At 37.3% G+C, this 18,230-nt stretch overlaps 2 protein-coding genes across 2 annotated transcripts; one reads left to right on the top strand and one right to left on the bottom strand.

The window, feature by feature from the left end:
* Positions 1–6,342: 6,342 nt before the first annotated feature.
* LOC109014032 (uncharacterized mitochondrial protein AtMg00810-like) lies at positions 6,343–7,416 on the bottom strand. The gene has a single exon (XM_018996342.1). It carries the CDS (start codon positions 7,414–7,416, stop codon positions 6,343–6,345), a length of 1,074 nt encoding a protein of 357 aa, XP_018851887.1.
* A 5,965-nt stretch (positions 7,417–13,381) lies between these two features.
* Positions 13,382–13,975, top strand: LOC109014033. Its single transcript, XM_018996344.1, has one exon. It carries the CDS (start codon positions 13,382–13,384, stop codon positions 13,973–13,975), a length of 594 nt encoding a protein of 197 aa, XP_018851889.1.
* Positions 13,976–18,230: the final 4,255 nt, after the last annotated feature.

Raw genomic sequence — 18,230 nt, forward strand, 5'->3', positions numbered from 1 at the left:
TGACTTCGGTCGGAGGTCAGTTTGAGCTCCGATGCTGACTTTGATTGGGATTTGATTCGGACTCTAATCGGAACTGCTAGAGGCGTAAAACAGAGTCAGAGCCCAATTTGGAGTTGGACCAGTTCACTTGGTCGGACTGGCATTTTATTAACTTGTTTTTGGGCTTGATCCAATTTCTATGCTCCACTGATTTTATATTTGAGTCTTGATAGTTGGCCGCCTAACTCATACCGCTGGTTTTGCCTACTGAACGCAGCCATGCCATGTGTCTGCCACCTGGATAAGTTATTAAAAGAAAAACAACAAAAGGCATCTGATTGTTTGAGGCAAAAGAGTTCTACTACTCAACCTCCACTGTTCATGCAACCTCTGCACTCTAGCCGACGTGGCTTTTTTTTTTTTTTCAAACAAAACTTGGGTTTTGGTTTCAATTCCCCCTCGGCCCCCCACTCCCGCGTGTTCTACTTCACGTCTTCTTCAGAAATTCGTCCCCCTCCACTCCCCCATCCAGCTCGTGTCCTTTCGCCGGCCTCACCCTCTCCCCACCCCGTGTGGTTACATTACTCCGGAACTTTGTGACTGCATTACTTCGACACCGTGTAAGAAATCTTCTCCTCTGGGTTCACCATTTTCGTACGGCTTCTCCAACTTCACCACTTCTGCACGACTTCAGTCCTCTGTTGATATTGTATTGTAGCTGTCGAGTGCCACTGTACGTCTTACAAGGGTAAGAAATTAAAGAAAATGGATTTTATTTTTCTCTTTTCGTTTCATCTCTCCATTTCTAGTATTACTCATTTTGTGTGTTTATGCGTTTATGGATTTGCGATTTGATGTTTGTTTGATCTGTGTTTTGTGGGGTTTTTTGGTTGTTAATGTTGTATGTGTATGCCACTAATTTTTTGGTTGTTGATAATATCTGAAATGAGCGAGATTTTTTGGTTGTTGATGTTCTTGCTTTTAAGGTTTGTTCTAATCTTGGAAGTGGGTGAAAATGAATGCTTGGAAGCCCAAACGGGAAGCTACTTAACAGTATAAGCCATCAAATAGAGGCTTAAAATGTATTCTTGAAATATTTTTTTTTCAAGGTTCTCACTAATAGTTGCTTTATCTGGGTGTCATTGTTAAACTATGGGTCTGCTACCAAATGGTTTAGAGAGTTCAGTTGACGTAACACCGCACTTAATTAACTATTGATTAATCTTTAAGTACTCTAGATTAGACTTTTAATTATGGGTTAATCAATTTTATTAAGGTTGATAGTGAGATTAGCATTAATATTGGTACTTAGTGTTAATGAGCTAAGGATTAGAGGGGCAAGCCTATTAGTAATTTTGGTGAGGCTTTTTAGGACCCAAGTACATTCATGGGCCTAGCCCAAGAAAACCTTAAACCAAGCCCTTAGAAAATCATAACTAGCCTTGGCTCAAATATAGGAAGGCATAAGGCTTTTGGTGTAGATTGGACCCTTGGCCCTTTTCAAGCTCATGTGGCCCAAAGCCATGTTTGATCTCATTTTAACATTCAAAGACCAAAGGCCCAATACACCATACCATTGATTTTCTTAAGCCCAAATCACACTCAAAGTACCCAATTAAGTTTTAAAAATTGGTTAAAACCATTAACCATCATACTTGAAGTTAGTGCACTTTAAGCCATGCTTTGAAGCTTAATCATGCATAATCTTTTGTTAAACATTTTAATTCAAATTTTTTTGAATTAGACCATGTTAATATCCTATCTAAACCATTCCACATGTTACTAAGAAAAAATGACATAACAAGCCCAAACCATGCTTCAATCGCTTTTGTACATTGCCTTTTGTAATGCTTGGACTGTTTTGTCCTTGGGCCCAACATTTTTGTGATTTATCCTCAAGGGTAATATGGTCCTTAAACACCTTATGAAACTCTCCAAAACTCAGTTTGAGCCTTAGACGAAATTGGTTACATCAACCAACTCAAAGAACCAAACCGGGTACACCTTGGTCTAGTTTGTGTAGGAACCATTTGGATTGAATTTGAACCAACCTCCTCCCATGGTTTGCACAACCACCCCATGCCACCTCCTTCACCACCCAATCAACAAGAAGTCCCATGACCATCATGAAGGATTTTGACTCATTTTTGTTGCCCCAAAAGATCTAAAATCGAATTGATTTTTTGCCACCACAAAACCACCTTCATCCACCCTGTTTTCAAGGGTGGTTTGAGGGATTCTCTGCCATCCAAATGATACCCCACGACCTGGAGTCATCTACAGGACCGTTGCAGCTACTATGGAGAGGCAATGATGGTGGTTTAGGACACTATTTCATTTTACACAAGTAACTTAAGCTCATGCAAGCAAATATGAAATTTTTTTCAGATTTGAGCACCTCCCACTTCACCCAATCACCAAGCCCCCAAGCCAACGCCCCTCACCCCTCTTAGAGATCAAAAGAGTGCAAACTGAATGAGTTTTGGTGAGTTCTTGAGTGTTCTTGTGTAAGACAGTCTAGAGAGCTTGGAAGGTCACGAAATTTGTAATTTTTCTTCCTCTTGATCTTAGCTAACATTTCAAACTTTGTTTCCAAGTGTTGGTACAAAAATTGGTTGAGTTTTGAGAAGGTTATGATGCTTAATGCAAAATCGGGTCAATTAAAGGAAGGTTTGAATGATTGAATATTTTTAATAGGAAGTTTAGTTATGGCATGTGCTAAGCATAATTTGATATGATCTATCATTATCCTAGTATGATTATGGAAGGTTAAATTTGTGATTAGAAGCATATCATGATAGGTTTTAAATCTATCTTGTTTTGATCATCAAACATGAATCTGTTTTAAGCATATTGGTGATTAAGGATTTCTTAGCTTTGATTAAGTGTTGGGATGAACTTGATTACTCAAGGGTTAGACTTCATAATGTCTCTAAAGATGTTAGTGATCATTAATGATTAAAGAAAATCTCATATGCATTCATTCATAGGGATCCATAGTTGAAATACACATAGGAATCAACTAGGATGCATGCCACGGGTTAGGACTAATTGGACAAGTTCCACTATGAATTCTGAAAATTTAAGGGCATTGATAGTTTTAGAATGCCAAAAATATGAACTCCATGAAGTTTGGTTAAATTTGGAGTTCATTTGCAATTAGTAAAAATTTAGGGCCTAAATGGCAATTTTTGAAAGTCTAGGGGTATTTTTGTAAATTCAATTTTTTTTGAAGCCTTTGATTTTGAACCTATTTATAAGAGTATTAACCTAACTTAGTATACACACGATTTACGCAGCTACGACGCTAATTTTGAATTTTTCTAGAAGTTTGTAAGTTGGCCTTTAACTTACACATTGATAAATTTCTTATGAATATTGATAAATGCTTCATTTATTCTTCAATTATCATTTTGAGCATAAATTATCATGTTATATGACACATTGAGTGCATACTTACATAACATATGACATTTTCACCATTTTTGGCATATTACATTTATAAATGTCATTTTTGCATGAAATTTACTACATATGCATATGTCATGAAAAATATTTTTTTAAAACATAGCATGAAAATCATTTTGTCACGAACCCAAAGGCTGGGATGGGGCATTATCCTGGTGGAACTCCTCTGTCCACTCTGGAGTATTTAATAATGGAGTGGTAACCTCTGTGTTGATAAAGAACAGTCAACAGGATTTGAATGGATTCATTTTAAAGAATGCCGGAGCGAAGTCAACATGTTATGACACCTAACGCTGGTGGGTGTACACAATATGAATTTTATGATGTTACGTTATATTTACCAACGCATTGAGAATGAGTTTATAGAAACGTAGTTTCAACGAAAGTTATACTACGGTCGCCGGCAGGTACTCACAATACATATGAGAAACTGTGACACTACCACACGTTATGTTATTAATTAAGATAATGATGTAAGTCTATGATGATGAAAGTTTATGATGAAATTTTTATGAAGAAGTTATGTCTTTTAAAAAAATGATGACGAAATTATTTACTGAGTAAAAACTCGTGTCTCCATATTTTTAAGAGATGTTGAGGAATTTGGATGGGAGACATGCATATTGATTTTCTATATCTCATGCATTACATATTTAGCATTTTTCATGATTGATTTATCTTTGTGTCAGTTATTGGTTAACTTACTGAGATTTCGAGTAAATCTCACCTATTTATGAGACCACTATCATTCCACTCAGAATGATAGAAGTTGTGTCAGGAATCGACTTGGATCAGATTGATGGAGCACTAAATTCGCATGATTAAGGAGGAATCGGATCTGGAAAGGAAGCTGGACTTAATTTTGATGTTCATAGCCCAAGTCCTTTAAGCTATAGATCGCATTAAGAGAATGATATGACTTTGTATATAAGTCTATGCTACTTTAGTATTTCGAACATGATGATTATCTAATGAAGTTGGGATGTTTAAGTTATTCTGGCATATTTTTCACCTTAATCTTTTATTTCCGCTGCGATTATTGCACACTACTAGTTGCATACTAGGATGCATTGCATATTAACTGTCATGAACAGAGGTATGTACCCTTGTGTTGCATGTCCTTGCACTCTAAATCTCCGTTCCATCCCAAGCAGAGATTGAGAGCGTCATAGTTGATAATAACGTTATAAAAGCATTTGCAGATTTTTTGGAATGCAAGTCAGACTTTGCATCTTGTGGATGTTCAATGTGATGTTTACTTAAGTTGGGTTAAATCCTCAACTAACATGATATTTGCCCTGACTGCATATTATAGCTCATATGCATTACCTTACTGATTTTTCCCCTACCAGGACTCTTAGAAAATGTGGATAGTTGACTGAATTTAGAATATTGGACTAGGGATTTTTTTTAACTGTTTTAAAAAACTTCGTTTGTCAACTTGTATTATGGTGGCACTTTGGTTTGATGATACGAACTTAATGGGTATTTAATTGTGTTTAGGCTACTTGTGCAGATTGTTCTCATTTGAAAAAGCATGTCATCTTAGGTCATACATTTAAACCTGTAATTTTAAAGAGTGATTAGGAAAATTCCTATTAGCTAGCACCTTCAAAGGTCCAGGAAAAAAAGTCCAGAAAGAAAAGATGAAGATTTGCGTAAAAGGGTGAATTTTAATACGCCATGTGGTTGTATGGTTTACAATTAGTTCAATATGTTTATCTTTATGCAGTGAAATAGCATGGACCCCCTACATGGAAAATAGTTTCTAATACATTTGAGTGGGGTGAAGGATGGCTTCCCATGTTTTTCTAACATGATGGACATCTTGCATATCGGGAGTGAGCTTTTGCATTGCCATTATCTAGACTATATACAACTTGGTTTCTTATTTAATAAAAAAGTGTATGGGAGTTTCTCAGTCGATGTAGTTTTGGCCTTAAGTTTCTAGGTTCTCTGTTCAAATATGCATCGATAAGTAGTTGCTCACGTAACTCCTTATCTTTCGTTGCTAAAAATAACTATCATTTTTAGGACGGACTTTTTAACTTTTCCATTCATAACTATCAATATTGGTAGGATGTTTGGGTTGAAACACTGTCCTTCAAGATCAGGTGGCCATGTTGGCTGTTTTAGTTGAAATTTGAGTGTTGTACTTCAAATCTGAATGTAGGTTGAGGGATTTGTCCATGGCTATAGCCATTGACCTGGTTGGATTTCTATACACTTGATATGTCCGACTACCTCTTCATTTCATTTGGCTGTGAAATTTTCGATACACTGGTGGATTTCTTGCTGCTGTTATTTTTTTCTTTTAAAATTTTTGTTTCCTGGGTTGTTTGATTGTGAGACTCATAAGAGCTTAAATTATGACATTTTATTCGATTTTTATTCTTTCTCCGTTGAAGAGGTACTGCATGTGTTGTTTGATCATAATGACGTTTTTGGGTGTGAGTTGGGAAGTTCAAGTAATTAATGTATTATGTTTTAATATTTTTTGTTCAATAAACTTATTTGCGGCGATCACATATCGCCGTAAAACACTATTCCGGCAAAAATTACCCCGTTGGGAATACATTATGGCAACGATAAATAATTATTGCTGGAAAAAAAAACTAGTCAAATGCGGCGATTTCAAGTTACCAGCTGTCAAATTGGTTTGAATGCCCTTTACTGAGGGTTATCATATCTCCATAACATCCCCCCTCAAATTGATGCTGGTAGATCAAGAAGCATCAATTTGTCAACCAAGAACTGATGCCAGTGCCGAGAAAGAGCTTTAGTGAAAATGTCGACAGTTTGATGTGAGGAAGAGTAATCACATGTTTGTCAAAGGATTCTCGTATGGAATGACAATCGACTTCGATATGTTTCGTACGCTCATGGAAGATAGGATTAGTGGCGATCTGAAATAGCACTGGTATTATCAGCATGAAGAGGAGTGGACTGAAGCTGAGGAAAATCAAGTTCACCCAATAACCCACGAAGCCATGTGATCTCAGAGCATGCGGAAGACATAGCACGATACTCAGACTCAGTGGAGGACTTGGAAACTCTGTCTTGCTTCTTACTCTTCCAAGAAATGAGTGCATTGCCTAAAAACATGCACCAGCCAGTAACAGAGCGACGAGTATCCGCACATCTGGCCCAATTAGCATCACTATACCCCACCAACTGTAAGGAAGATTCCTTAGAAAAGAATAACCCGCGTGTAGAGGTGCCCTTCAGATATCGGATAATGCGGCGGACAACGGCTAAGTGAAGATGTTGGGGGGCCTGCATAAATTGACTGACATGCTGCACAGAAAAAAAAATGTCATGACAAGTAATCGTCAAGTAGTTCAAACTCCCAACGAGCTGTTGATACAAGGATGGATCTGAGAGAAGTTCGCCTTCCTCCTGACGAAGCTTAAGATTTACCTCCAAGGGAGTAAGAACAGAGTTACCCGATTGGAGACTAGCCAATGAAATCAGTTCTTGTGTGTATTTATGCTGGTGTAACAATGTACCAGTCGGAGTAATTTGCACTTCAAGGCCAAGAAAGTACTGCAGGGGACCAAGATCTTTCATGTGAAAAAAGGCCTTGAGATTCTGTTGTAATTGCTTAATTAACTCAGTATTAGAGCCAGTAATCACAATGTCATCAACATATACCAGAAGCAGTACAATTTCTACAGAAGTCTTAAGAAGAAACAGAGAGGAATCAAACTGACTTTGAGTAAAGCGAAAAGCAAGTAAAGTAGAGCAAAATTTATCAAACCATGCACGCGGAGTCTGTTTCAATCCATACAAAGATTGGCGTAGCCGACAAACCTTTGAGGAAGGTGTAGTAAACATGCCGGGAGGTGGAGACATATAGATTTCTTCTTTCAAATCCCCATGTAGAAATGCATTCTTCACGTCCATCTGCCGGAGAGACCATCCCTGCGACCCAGCAAGTGCCAAGATAGTAGTCTGTACAATGGTCATTTTGGCAACAGGTGCAAATGTCTCTTCATAATCAATACCATACTCCTGTTGGTTCCCAAGGGCTACGAGACGAGCCTTATATCGGTCTAGTGAGCCATCAGACATAAACTTGACTGAGTACACCCATTTACAACCAATAGGTTTGACACCAGAGGGATAAGTCTCAAGATCCCAAGTGTGATTGTCTTGAAGAGTTTGGATTTCTTCTTGCATGGCTTGCTGCCAACATGCTTGGGTGGCTGCCTGAGTATAAGAGCGAGAAACATAAATAGTGTCGAGAGTGGCAGTAAGCGAGGTATGAGAAAAACCATACCTATTTGGTGGATGTGTAACCTTGGTGGAGCGTCGAGGTATATGAAGCATAGAATCAGATGACAGATCAGTGTCTTGAAGAGGCGTTGAGGGAGGACGTCTATGATACACCACACCTGTTTAAATCGCTCAATAGAAGAAGAAGACACATCATCAAAAGTGGGTAGGAGAGTAATAGAAAGATCAGAAATAACCTGAGACTGAAAGAAGTATTGATTTTCAAAGAAAATCACATTTCGGGAGATCCGGAATTTGTTTGCATGAGCATCATAACAAACAAATCCTTTCTGAGTAGGACTATATCCCATAAAAGCACATGTGACAGACTTGGCAACAAGCTTGTGACAATCAACAAGTGGCAGATGAACAAAACAAACACACCTAAAAGTATGAAAGGATTGATACTCAGGAGATATGCCAAATAATCGAAAATAGGGAGAATCATAATTTAGGGTGGCAGTAGGCAAACGATTGATCAGATAAACAGCAATAGATAAAACTTCTACCCAGAACTTAGAAGGAACAGATGAATCAATTAGCAAAGTACGGACAACGTCTAAGAGATGACGATTCTTATGCTTAGCAACTCCATTTTGTTGAGGGGTATAAGGACAAGAACGCTAAGAAATGATCCCTTTTTGTTGAAGATAAGCCTGAAAGGAATGAGACATGTATTCCCCCCTAAGTCGGAGCGTAAGATTTTGATACAAGTGCAACAAATTTTTGAAAAATAGAGAACACGTTAGCTTTAGAACAGAGAAAATAGATCCAAGTAAATAGACTATAATCATTGATAAACGTCACAAAATAACGATACTGATAATGATAAATAATAGGACTGACACCCCAAACATTAGTATGCACAATCTCAAAGCAAGTAGAAGCACAACTACCATGCGCAGGAAAATGTAATATTTTCCTTTTACCAAGATGACAAGTAGCATAATCAAAAGATACATGAGAAGAAGAATAAGAATCTTTATTGCCCAAAAAACCATGTTTCAAAAGATGAGTCAAGACAACAGAATTAGGATGACCTAATTTCTTATGCCAAACTTCATTATTATTGGCAGTAGCCATACAAGCAAAAGAAACAACATTAGGAATAGAAAACTGTAAAGGAAATAGACGTCCCACTTTAGGCCCCTTCGCGATCACCGTCCCAACACCTGATCCTGCACAAGACAACCACCACGAGAGAAATGAACATCACAATTATTATCCACCAATTGTCCAACAAAAATTAAATTGGTAGATAAACCAGGAGAGATAAAAACATTTCAAAATGAAGATCCCAAAGTAGCAATGGCAGCAATGGGAAGTGTACTGCCATCAGCAATCTGAATAGTTTGCGTGCTTCCATACTTACGAACACCATGGAGACCTGTCGTACTTCCAGTCATATGATTAGAAGCACCCGAATCAACAATCCAAGAAGAAGTGGAGGTAGGATCTGTACCTTGTAGGCCCAAAGTTGTAAAAGTAGACACAATCATCTGTTGAACCATGGCAGGTGTGAGAACAGATGAATCATAGCTTATAGTGGGGGGCGCAGAAGTAGACGAGGACTGAACAGCAGCTTGAAAGGCTTGGGAGTGGCGATTCTGAGGCCGCACATGACAATCTTTGATGAGATGTCCCTCTTTCTTGCAGTAGTTACAAACTTTCTTCGGACAGTTGCGAGCAATGTGACCGAACTCCTTGCAACTGAAACACTGCAACTTGTTCCTCCCTCTCCCTTGTGCTGCATAGGCGACATTCACAGCCTCAGAAAAGACTTTCTCAGAAGTCATACCCATCTGAGTGGATAATCGTTGTTCCTCACGCAATAATTCTCCCACGCAAATATCTAAGGAAGGAACTGGATTACGGTTCAATAAACCAGCTCGAACAGGCTCAAATTCAGGTCGAAACTTCATCAAAAATTGATTGCGTTGACTCTCAGCATGAATCGCTTGAAGAGCTGCGAGGGCCGCAGTGGGAACTTTAGCATGAACAATAGCAGAATACTCGCTCCAAGTATTAATAAAAGCAGAATAAAATTCCTCAATGGTCAAATTACCTTGAGTGTAATTGCTAATTTACAATTCCAATTGGAATTTCCGAGCGTTGTGATCTTGGTGATAAATACGATGGAGATAGACCCACATAGCCTGAGCCGTAGTAAAACATCAAAGATTTGTCACAAGATGAGACTCCATCGTCCCCAACAGGCAAGACATTACCTTAGCATCATTGACCTCCCATGGAGCAAATTCATTTTCATCAGTGGGAACTCGAGCAGAACTATCAATATGATTTGACAATTCTTTCCCTTTCAAAAACATTTTAAATTGAGATTCCTACGTAGGAAAATTCTTGCCAGTGAAACGCACAATAGTATTCTCAATAGACATGATGGAAGTTATGTAAAACAAAATCAACCCAAGCAGTCAAAAAAAATAACAGCAAGCCCAAAGCAAATCAGTTCCAACTCCAAGTGAAAAAGAGGCCCAAACACGTGATGCAAAATAATAGAAGCGCACAGACAGAATGATGAGGCCCAAGTAACACAATAAGAGGGCCCAAAAATGATACCTGCCCAGCTCAAAATGATCGGCAAACAAAAGTGCTGAGTTCACACGGAGAGGAATGTGCACCAAGCACCGACGTCAACATAACTGGCTGACCACCTCGCAACCACCACAGAACCTCCTGTCTGCCACAGAGAGAGCCGACGTGCCCACAACAACCCAACCACCACAAAGTAAGCACCGAAAGAGAGAATAACTGCCAGAAATAGAGCAACGGCCACCGCAAAGATGGTCAAACACCACGCAACCACTACAGAAAAGGCCGAAAGCCTCCACAGAGAAGGTCGACTGCCATAGAGGAAGCTGATGGACGCCCTGCTACCCAGCGACGACAAGAAAAACACCCAAAGAAAAGGATGCGCAACTCAGAGGCGTATGCTGCACCCAGAACAGTACATCGACAACCACAAAACAAGAAACCCACGAAGTTGGTGACCACAGAAAGTACCGACACACCAATATCAAGAAGAAAAAAAAAATTCTTCCTGTCACACACGAGTGATTAAAACCACAGAGATGAATAGCAGAGTAGGGGCTCTGGTACCATGTCAAATTGGTTTGAATGCCCTTTACCGAGGGTTTGTTTTCATTATATAGAAGAGAATAGACAAGATTGTTGCCAGATTCTATGCGTCCAATATGCTATACAAGGTAAGTATTTACATCAATATCTAATCTAGCTAGAAAGGAAATTATCACCAAAAGTACAATAAATCATATCCCAAATCATATCTCCGTAACACTAGCTAGCTACCAAATAATGCTAGAAAATATCATGCTGATTATAGGATTCTGATCTAATCACTTGAAATGCATTTGTAATTCTTATATGAAACTCATCTTTAATTGAGTTGTAAAAGTTTAGATTAGATTTTTTGGAGCTAGCTAGAAAGAGTTCTTTGATTATGTTGCTTAAAAAAATGAAAATGATACCGAACTTATATAATTTTTGAATGTGATCGCACCCGTTAAATATTCGAATGAAATGAAAATAAGATAATTTGATAGTCATAATGTGAAATTTAAGAAAAAAAAAAAACCCAACTTAGATTGTTCGTTGACCCATTTTCTCTCTTTCTATATATTTGAAAAGAGTAACGATAGAGTCGCATACTTCTTACAATTTTGTTTTCATAACTCTACTTAAATGGAAGATATGTTTATAAAATAATAATATTCTTATAACTCCATTTTATAAAAACAAGCTTCATTTAAAATTTTAAAATAAATTTATAAAATTTTGAAAAAATAGTTGTCTTAGATCACTTTTCATCTGAATGAAAAAAAATAATAACTGGAATGGGACTACGTTGAAAAAATAGTGTCTTCGATCACTATTTCATTCGAAAAAATAATTGGCTTGCTGCTCGCATTTATAGGTGGCCTCTTTTATCTTGAATGAGACTACTTTTAATGACTTTTTACACTCAATAGCTATTGAATAATAGTGTGATGGGCGAACAGGAAGATGGAAGGCCACCCATGCCTTCTACATCGATTTCACTCACCCAAGTATGATACACATTAGTTATTTGAAAATATCGCTGCTTCAGATATTGTAGGAGAATAGTTAGTCCATGATTTATTTGTATATTATAGGGATATTATGGAACTGTAAATCCATATAACCTGCCATATATGATGCCTCAAAATACATATCCACATCCATATCCATATGCTTGGGGTAGCCAGGTAAAGTTATTTTAGTATATTGATTTTTTTAGTACGTGGGTTTGAGTCATTCTAACAAAGTGGATTTTTTGCAGCATCCACTGCCACCCTTTGGACCAAACATGCCATCCCCTCTGTCTAGTATTCGAGGGAGTTGAGACAAGATGAAGATACAACCCAGGTAGTTCATTTTCGTCTCTTTTTATGAATTTTCTTCTACCTCCGTATTTTCCTTACTGAATTAGTTTGCATTTCGAAAAAATGCAGCATTTGGCGATGCCACCATGTGTGCCAATCATGCCCTACCCATATTGTGCAAGTGAGTCATCAACATGCCATCCAATGCTGTAGGTGAAAAGAAATTAGGAGGTACAATATACTTTTAACCATATGAGTTAGCATCCACTGTATATATAATCAAAATGCAATGTTCCTAACCATTCAATCTTCCTTGTCAGAAATATATCCACGTCCATATCCATATGCTTGGGGTAACAGGTAAAGTTAATTTAGTATATTGATTTTTTTCTATGCGTGGGTTTGAGTCATTCTAACAAAGTGGATTTTTTGCAGCATCTACCACTACCACCCTTTGGACCAAACATGCCATCCCCTCTGTCGACTAATCCGGGGGAGTTGAGACGAGGTGAAGATACAACCCAGGTGATTTATTTTAGTCTCTTTTTTTATGATTTTTTCTTCTACTTCCGTATTTTCCTTATTGAATTAGTTTGCATTTTGAAAAAATGTAGCATTCGGCGATGCCACCATGTGTGCCAACTATGCCCTACCCACATTGCGTAAGTGAGTCATCAATTATGCCATCCAATGCTATAGGTGAAAAGAATTTAGGAGGTACAGTACACTTTTAACCATATGAGTTAGCATCCACTGTATAAATAATCAAAATGCAATGTTCCTAACCATGCAATCTTCCTTGTTAGAAACTTCTTCACATCCATATCCATATGCTAGGAGTAACCAGGTAAAGTTAATTTAATACATTGACTTTTTTCCATGCGTGGTTTGAGTCATTCTAACAAAGTGGATTTTTTGCAGCATCTGCCACTGCCACCCTTTGGACCAAACATGCCATCCCCTCTATCAACTAATCCGGATGAGTTGAGACGAGGTGAAGATAGAATTCAGGTAGTTCATTTGAGTCTCTTTTTATGATTTTTTCTTCTACTTCCGTATTTTCCTTACTAAATTAGTTTGCATTCCGAAAAAATGCAGCATTCGGCGATACCACCATATGTGCCAACTATGCCCTACCCACATTGCGCAAGTGAGTCATCAACTATGCCATTCAATGCTATAGGTGAAAAGAATTTAGGAGGCACAATACACTTTTAACCATATGAGTTAGCATCCACTGTATAAATAATCAAAATGCAATGATCCTAACCATGCAATCTTCCTTGTCAGAAACTCCATCCGACATAAAGATAGATCCAGATGCGGAGGGGATGAATGAAGTATCATATGATGATAATGGAGTTGAGCCTCCAAAATCTGGTATGCAATTTTCTACTGATCAAGAGGTTTTAGACTATTACAAACGATACACCAAACAAGAGGGTTTTGGTGTTATCATAAAAAGGACGAAGAGAGATTTGGATGGGGGTGCGAAGTATGTGACCATTGGCTGTGCACGTGGTGGCATGTACTATCCTAGCCACAGTAATTTATCAAAGCCACGACCAACGAAAAAAATTGATCGTAAGGCAAAGGTAAATGCTCGCTTTGTGAATGGGTTATGGGTGTTGACCAGTGTTGATCTTGTTCACAATCATTGTACGGTTAGCCCACAAAAATCAAGATTTTTTAGATCTCACAAATGTTTAGATGAATATAGTCAGATGATGCTCGATTTGAATGATAGAGTGGGTATTCGGATGAATAAAAATTTCCAAGCACTTGTGACTGATGTAGGGGGTTTGGGAATTTCACTTTCCAAGAGAAAGATTGTAGGGATTTTATTGACAAAGCTAGATATTTAAGAATGGGTAAAGGAGGTGGTGAAGCACTAAATGACTACTTTAAGAGAATGAGGAAAATGAATGATGGTTTTGTTTCCGTCATGGATGTGGATGATGAGTTTAGAGTTAGGAATGTGTTTTGGACTGAAGCACGAAGTCAGGCGGGATATGAGTATTTTGGAGATGTTATTACATTCGATACAACATACCTAACAAATAGGTACGGGATGCCTTTTGCTCCCTTTGTTGGTGTCAACCATCATCAACAGTCCATACTATTAGGGGTAGACTTGATTTCAAGTGAGGACACAAGTACTTTTGTGTGGTTGTTTGAAGCATGGTTAGAATGCATGAATGGACAGGCACCCGAAGCCATCATAACAGACCAAGACCGGGCAATGAAAAATGCGATTCAAATTGTATTCCCGAATACAAGACATAGATATTGTCTCTGGCATATAATGCGGAAACTGCTCGAGAAATTAGGATCCCACTCGGCATACAACGCAGGGTTGAAGACTGCCATTCTGAGTGCAGTCTAGATACACAGAGTTGCGAACAATTTGAGGAGAAGTGGGGGTAGTTAATTCATAAGTATGACCTTATTGATAATGCATGGTTGCAGGGGTTGTACACTGAGAGGTTATTTTGGGTACCAATTTACTTGAAAGGTGTATTCTGGGCTGGTATGAGTACTACCTAACGGTCTGAAAGCATGAACGCCTTCTTCGATGGATATGTGTATTCCGGTACGACATTGAAAGAATTTGTCGATCAATTTGGCAATGCTCTGAGGAAGAAGGTGGAGATGGAGACGACAACTAATTTCCAGTCGTGTAACCAAACGATCCCATGTGTATCCCTATTCAAAATTGAGAGGCAATTTCAATCATTGTACATGAATGCAAAATTTAAAGAGGTCCAAGCAGAGGTTTGGGGGATGCTTTTATGTAATCCTACACTTGTCAGCACAGAAGGTAGCATTTCCACCTTCGATGTTTTCAAAGAAATTTTTACACCTGATGGACATACCAAAATTGAGAAGTACATAGTTTACTTTAATGAAGACAAATGCGAAGTTAAATGCACGTGTATCCTGTTTGAGATAATAGGGATTCTTTGTAGGCATGCATTTAAAGTTTGTCAGATGAAGTACATTCATGTGCTGCCAGAGAAATATGTGTTGGGTCGATGGAGGAAAGACTTAAAGAGAAGATACACACTGGTTAAGAGTAGCTATGATGATTTACGGGTCAATGCGGATGCTCGACGGTATGACCTCGTTTTTAAAAGATGTATAAGATTTGTGATGCGTGTATCTCGAAATGATGAGCATGTGAATGCTTTCTTTCATATGTTGGATGAGTTTGAGCAGAAGTATGTAGGATTAGAGACTTAGTCTGGTTCAACAAAGTTAAAAGAGAACATGGTCAGTGATAAGGATAAGAAAATATTAAGCCAGCACATTGTGCGGGGGAAAGGGAGCTGCCAACGGGAAGAAATGTCCCGATGGTCGAGAAGGCTACAAGGAAGAGAAAGAAGAAATAGGTATTACATTTTTCATCGTTAGTTGTGTAGATATTGGACTGCATACATATATTGTTCCTAATAGATGTTAATTTTTATTTTCCAATTTAGACTTATAGGAATCTATTTGACGATGAATCACATAATGTTGACCTCCCGGTGTCAGAAGTTGTTGCTACTGTTGACGAGGTTGTTATCCCAACCCTGTGTAGTACTATAACACAAGTAAGGCCTCTGGCCAATGATGAGGTGTGAGGTTATTCCCACCTTTTGGCATATATATTTTTCTATTTTTAATGTAATCTTAATAATAATTTTGACATTTTGAATATATTCAGGCTATGCCAAGCTTGTCCCATGGAAGTTAGCATACATACTGTCCCTGAGTTTGAGTTGAGCATGGGCTTGCTAGTTGTGTATTTGTATTTTGGAGATCTCAGTCTTTTGTGAACTATGGTGGAAGGAAGATAGAGTTTGGGCATTTTGTCTGAAAGCAAATATGGTAGAAGCACTCTGATGCTTTTTGTTTACTATTTCCAGCTACATTGTAGGGTACCAGTTTACAAAAGCTATGTATTAATGTTGTTGGTAAGCGTGAGAAACTAACATAATACCTGTATGAGTTTTAACTAATGCAAACTTCCTACTGATGCTATAACACATACTGGGTGGGTAAGAAAATTAGATGTGGCGCATTTGAGTTATGCTCTTTTTCCTATGCGTATATAGAAAATTAGATGTAGGTTAATTCAACTTGCAACTAGCACATCCAGGAAATCCCATGGTGTTCCTAACCATAATTGTTTCATATTTAACCATCTTTAGAGTATAGAAGCATCATTTCACAATGCTAGAAGGGTACACTAACATTACTGTTTTTACTCAATCATTGTATTATGCACTGGTATTTTCTTAGTGAACAAAAATAGCTAGGGATTTTGAAGCCACCTATGACAGATATGACTTGCTTATGTTGAATACAATGCTCTGTGCTTACTGTAGAGCAGGTGAAATGGAAAGCGTAATGCAAATGCTAAGGAAAATGGATGGATTAGAAATCAGTCCAGATTATAAAACTTTTCATATCCTTATCAAATATTTCTGTAAGGAGAAGCTGTATCTGCTTGCTTACAGGACAATGGAGGACATGCACAATAGAGGTTACCAACCAGAGGAGGTACGACCTTATTGAATTTGTAACTTCTACATAAGAATTCTAGAGCAAAACTGTTTTACTTTGTTGCCTCCCTCTCTCTCTCTCTCTCTCTCTCTCTCTCCCTCAGTTATGTTAAAATAATTATACAACCCCGCAGATTGTTTTTCCCTGCCTTTGTAAATTATCCTAGTCCAGGTAACACATGGTTCAATTAACTGCAGTTATTTGTAACTACAAAAGTTCATTTCCATTTTTTTATTTTGTAGGAACTTTGTTCCACTTTAACGTTTCATCTTGGAAAGAAAAAAGCACATTCAGAAGCTTTTTCTGTGTACAATATGTTGAGATATAGTAAGAGAACGATGTGCAAGGCCCTTCATGAGAAGATTCTGCACATTCTAATAGCTGGAAGGCTACTCAAATAGGCCTATGTAGTAGTAAAGGTATACAATTTTGGTTTAAGAATTCTTGTATTTATTCTTTACCAATCAAACTAGTGATTGTTTTTGTAAAACATTCTCTGCTCAGGACAATGCAGGGTTGATCTCTAGGGATTTTTTTTTTATTTTTCTTGTTTTAAAACCCAAGTTATACCGCGATGTCAGGTGTTAGAAATTCATCGAAGTATCTTGACTGCTAAACTCATCATATCTTAGGTGAGTCCCACATGTGATTAGATTACCGGGCCATGTAAAGAGAATGAGGTGGAGATCTTAACAGTAAGGTGTAGTTATCTTGAGATTTTTTATTTTAATGAAGAAACTTACTCCAGAAACACTGCAAAACATGCTTTACTTATGAGAAGGGGTGTAATCGGTCCTGTTTTGGACAAAATCTAGGACCGAACCGGTATATAGCAGTTTTTCATTTTTCAAAACCGATTACGCTCCGGTTACCCTCCTAAACTGGTCATCCGGTTTTACCTGTTTCCGGTCCGGTCCGATTTTCTGGTTTTTTTTAAATATAAAAAATATATAATAAAATATTACTTCTTATGATAAAATATTATTAATAATTTAATATATATATTATGTTTAAAGCATATGATCAATTAAATTTTCATTTTTAAGGTTAAACTTTTATTTTATAAATTATAATAACATTATCTTATATATAATTATATTAATAACATATGATCAAATAAATTACAAATGTTCATATTTAAGATTAATATTTTATGTTATAATTTATAAATTATAATATGAAATTATTTTATATATGATATATAATTATATATTATATATAAAAATTTAATATATTATTATATATTATATATAAAACTTATATATATATATATTTTATATAATATATAAAATTAATTTTTATATATATATTTTTTTCAACCGATCCGATTTTTCAGTTTAAATTTACACCTCTACTTATAAGCCTTTGGGTGTTGAAGTGAAAAAGAAGATAGGTGTGGAAGGTGGGGATATGGTACGTCTTAGGTTCAGATATTTTTTTTATAGGTTTCAGATATTATCGAACAAAAGGAGTTGGTTTAGTAACATCATTTTACTTTCTTCTGCAGAAGAATATTTGGTAGGGTGATCTCAATTACCATATAAACTTGCCGTATGAGAAAACACAAGA

Source organism: Juglans regia, chromosome 14 (assembly GCF_001411555.2).
Source record: "Juglans regia cultivar Chandler chromosome 14, Walnut 2.0, whole genome shotgun sequence".
Lineage (NCBI taxonomy): Eukaryota > Viridiplantae > Streptophyta > Magnoliopsida > Fagales > Juglandaceae > Juglans > Juglans regia.

Bases quoted from the DNA above. Each gene is read 5' to 3' on its own strand.
- LOC109014032 (XM_018996342.1), bottom strand. From the start codon at position 7,416: ATGACCATTGTACAGACTACTATCTTGGCACTTGCTGGGTCGCAGGGA.
- LOC109014033 (XM_018996344.1), top strand. From the start codon at position 13,382: ATGCAATCTTCCTTGTCAGAAACTCCATCCGACATAAAGATAGATCCA.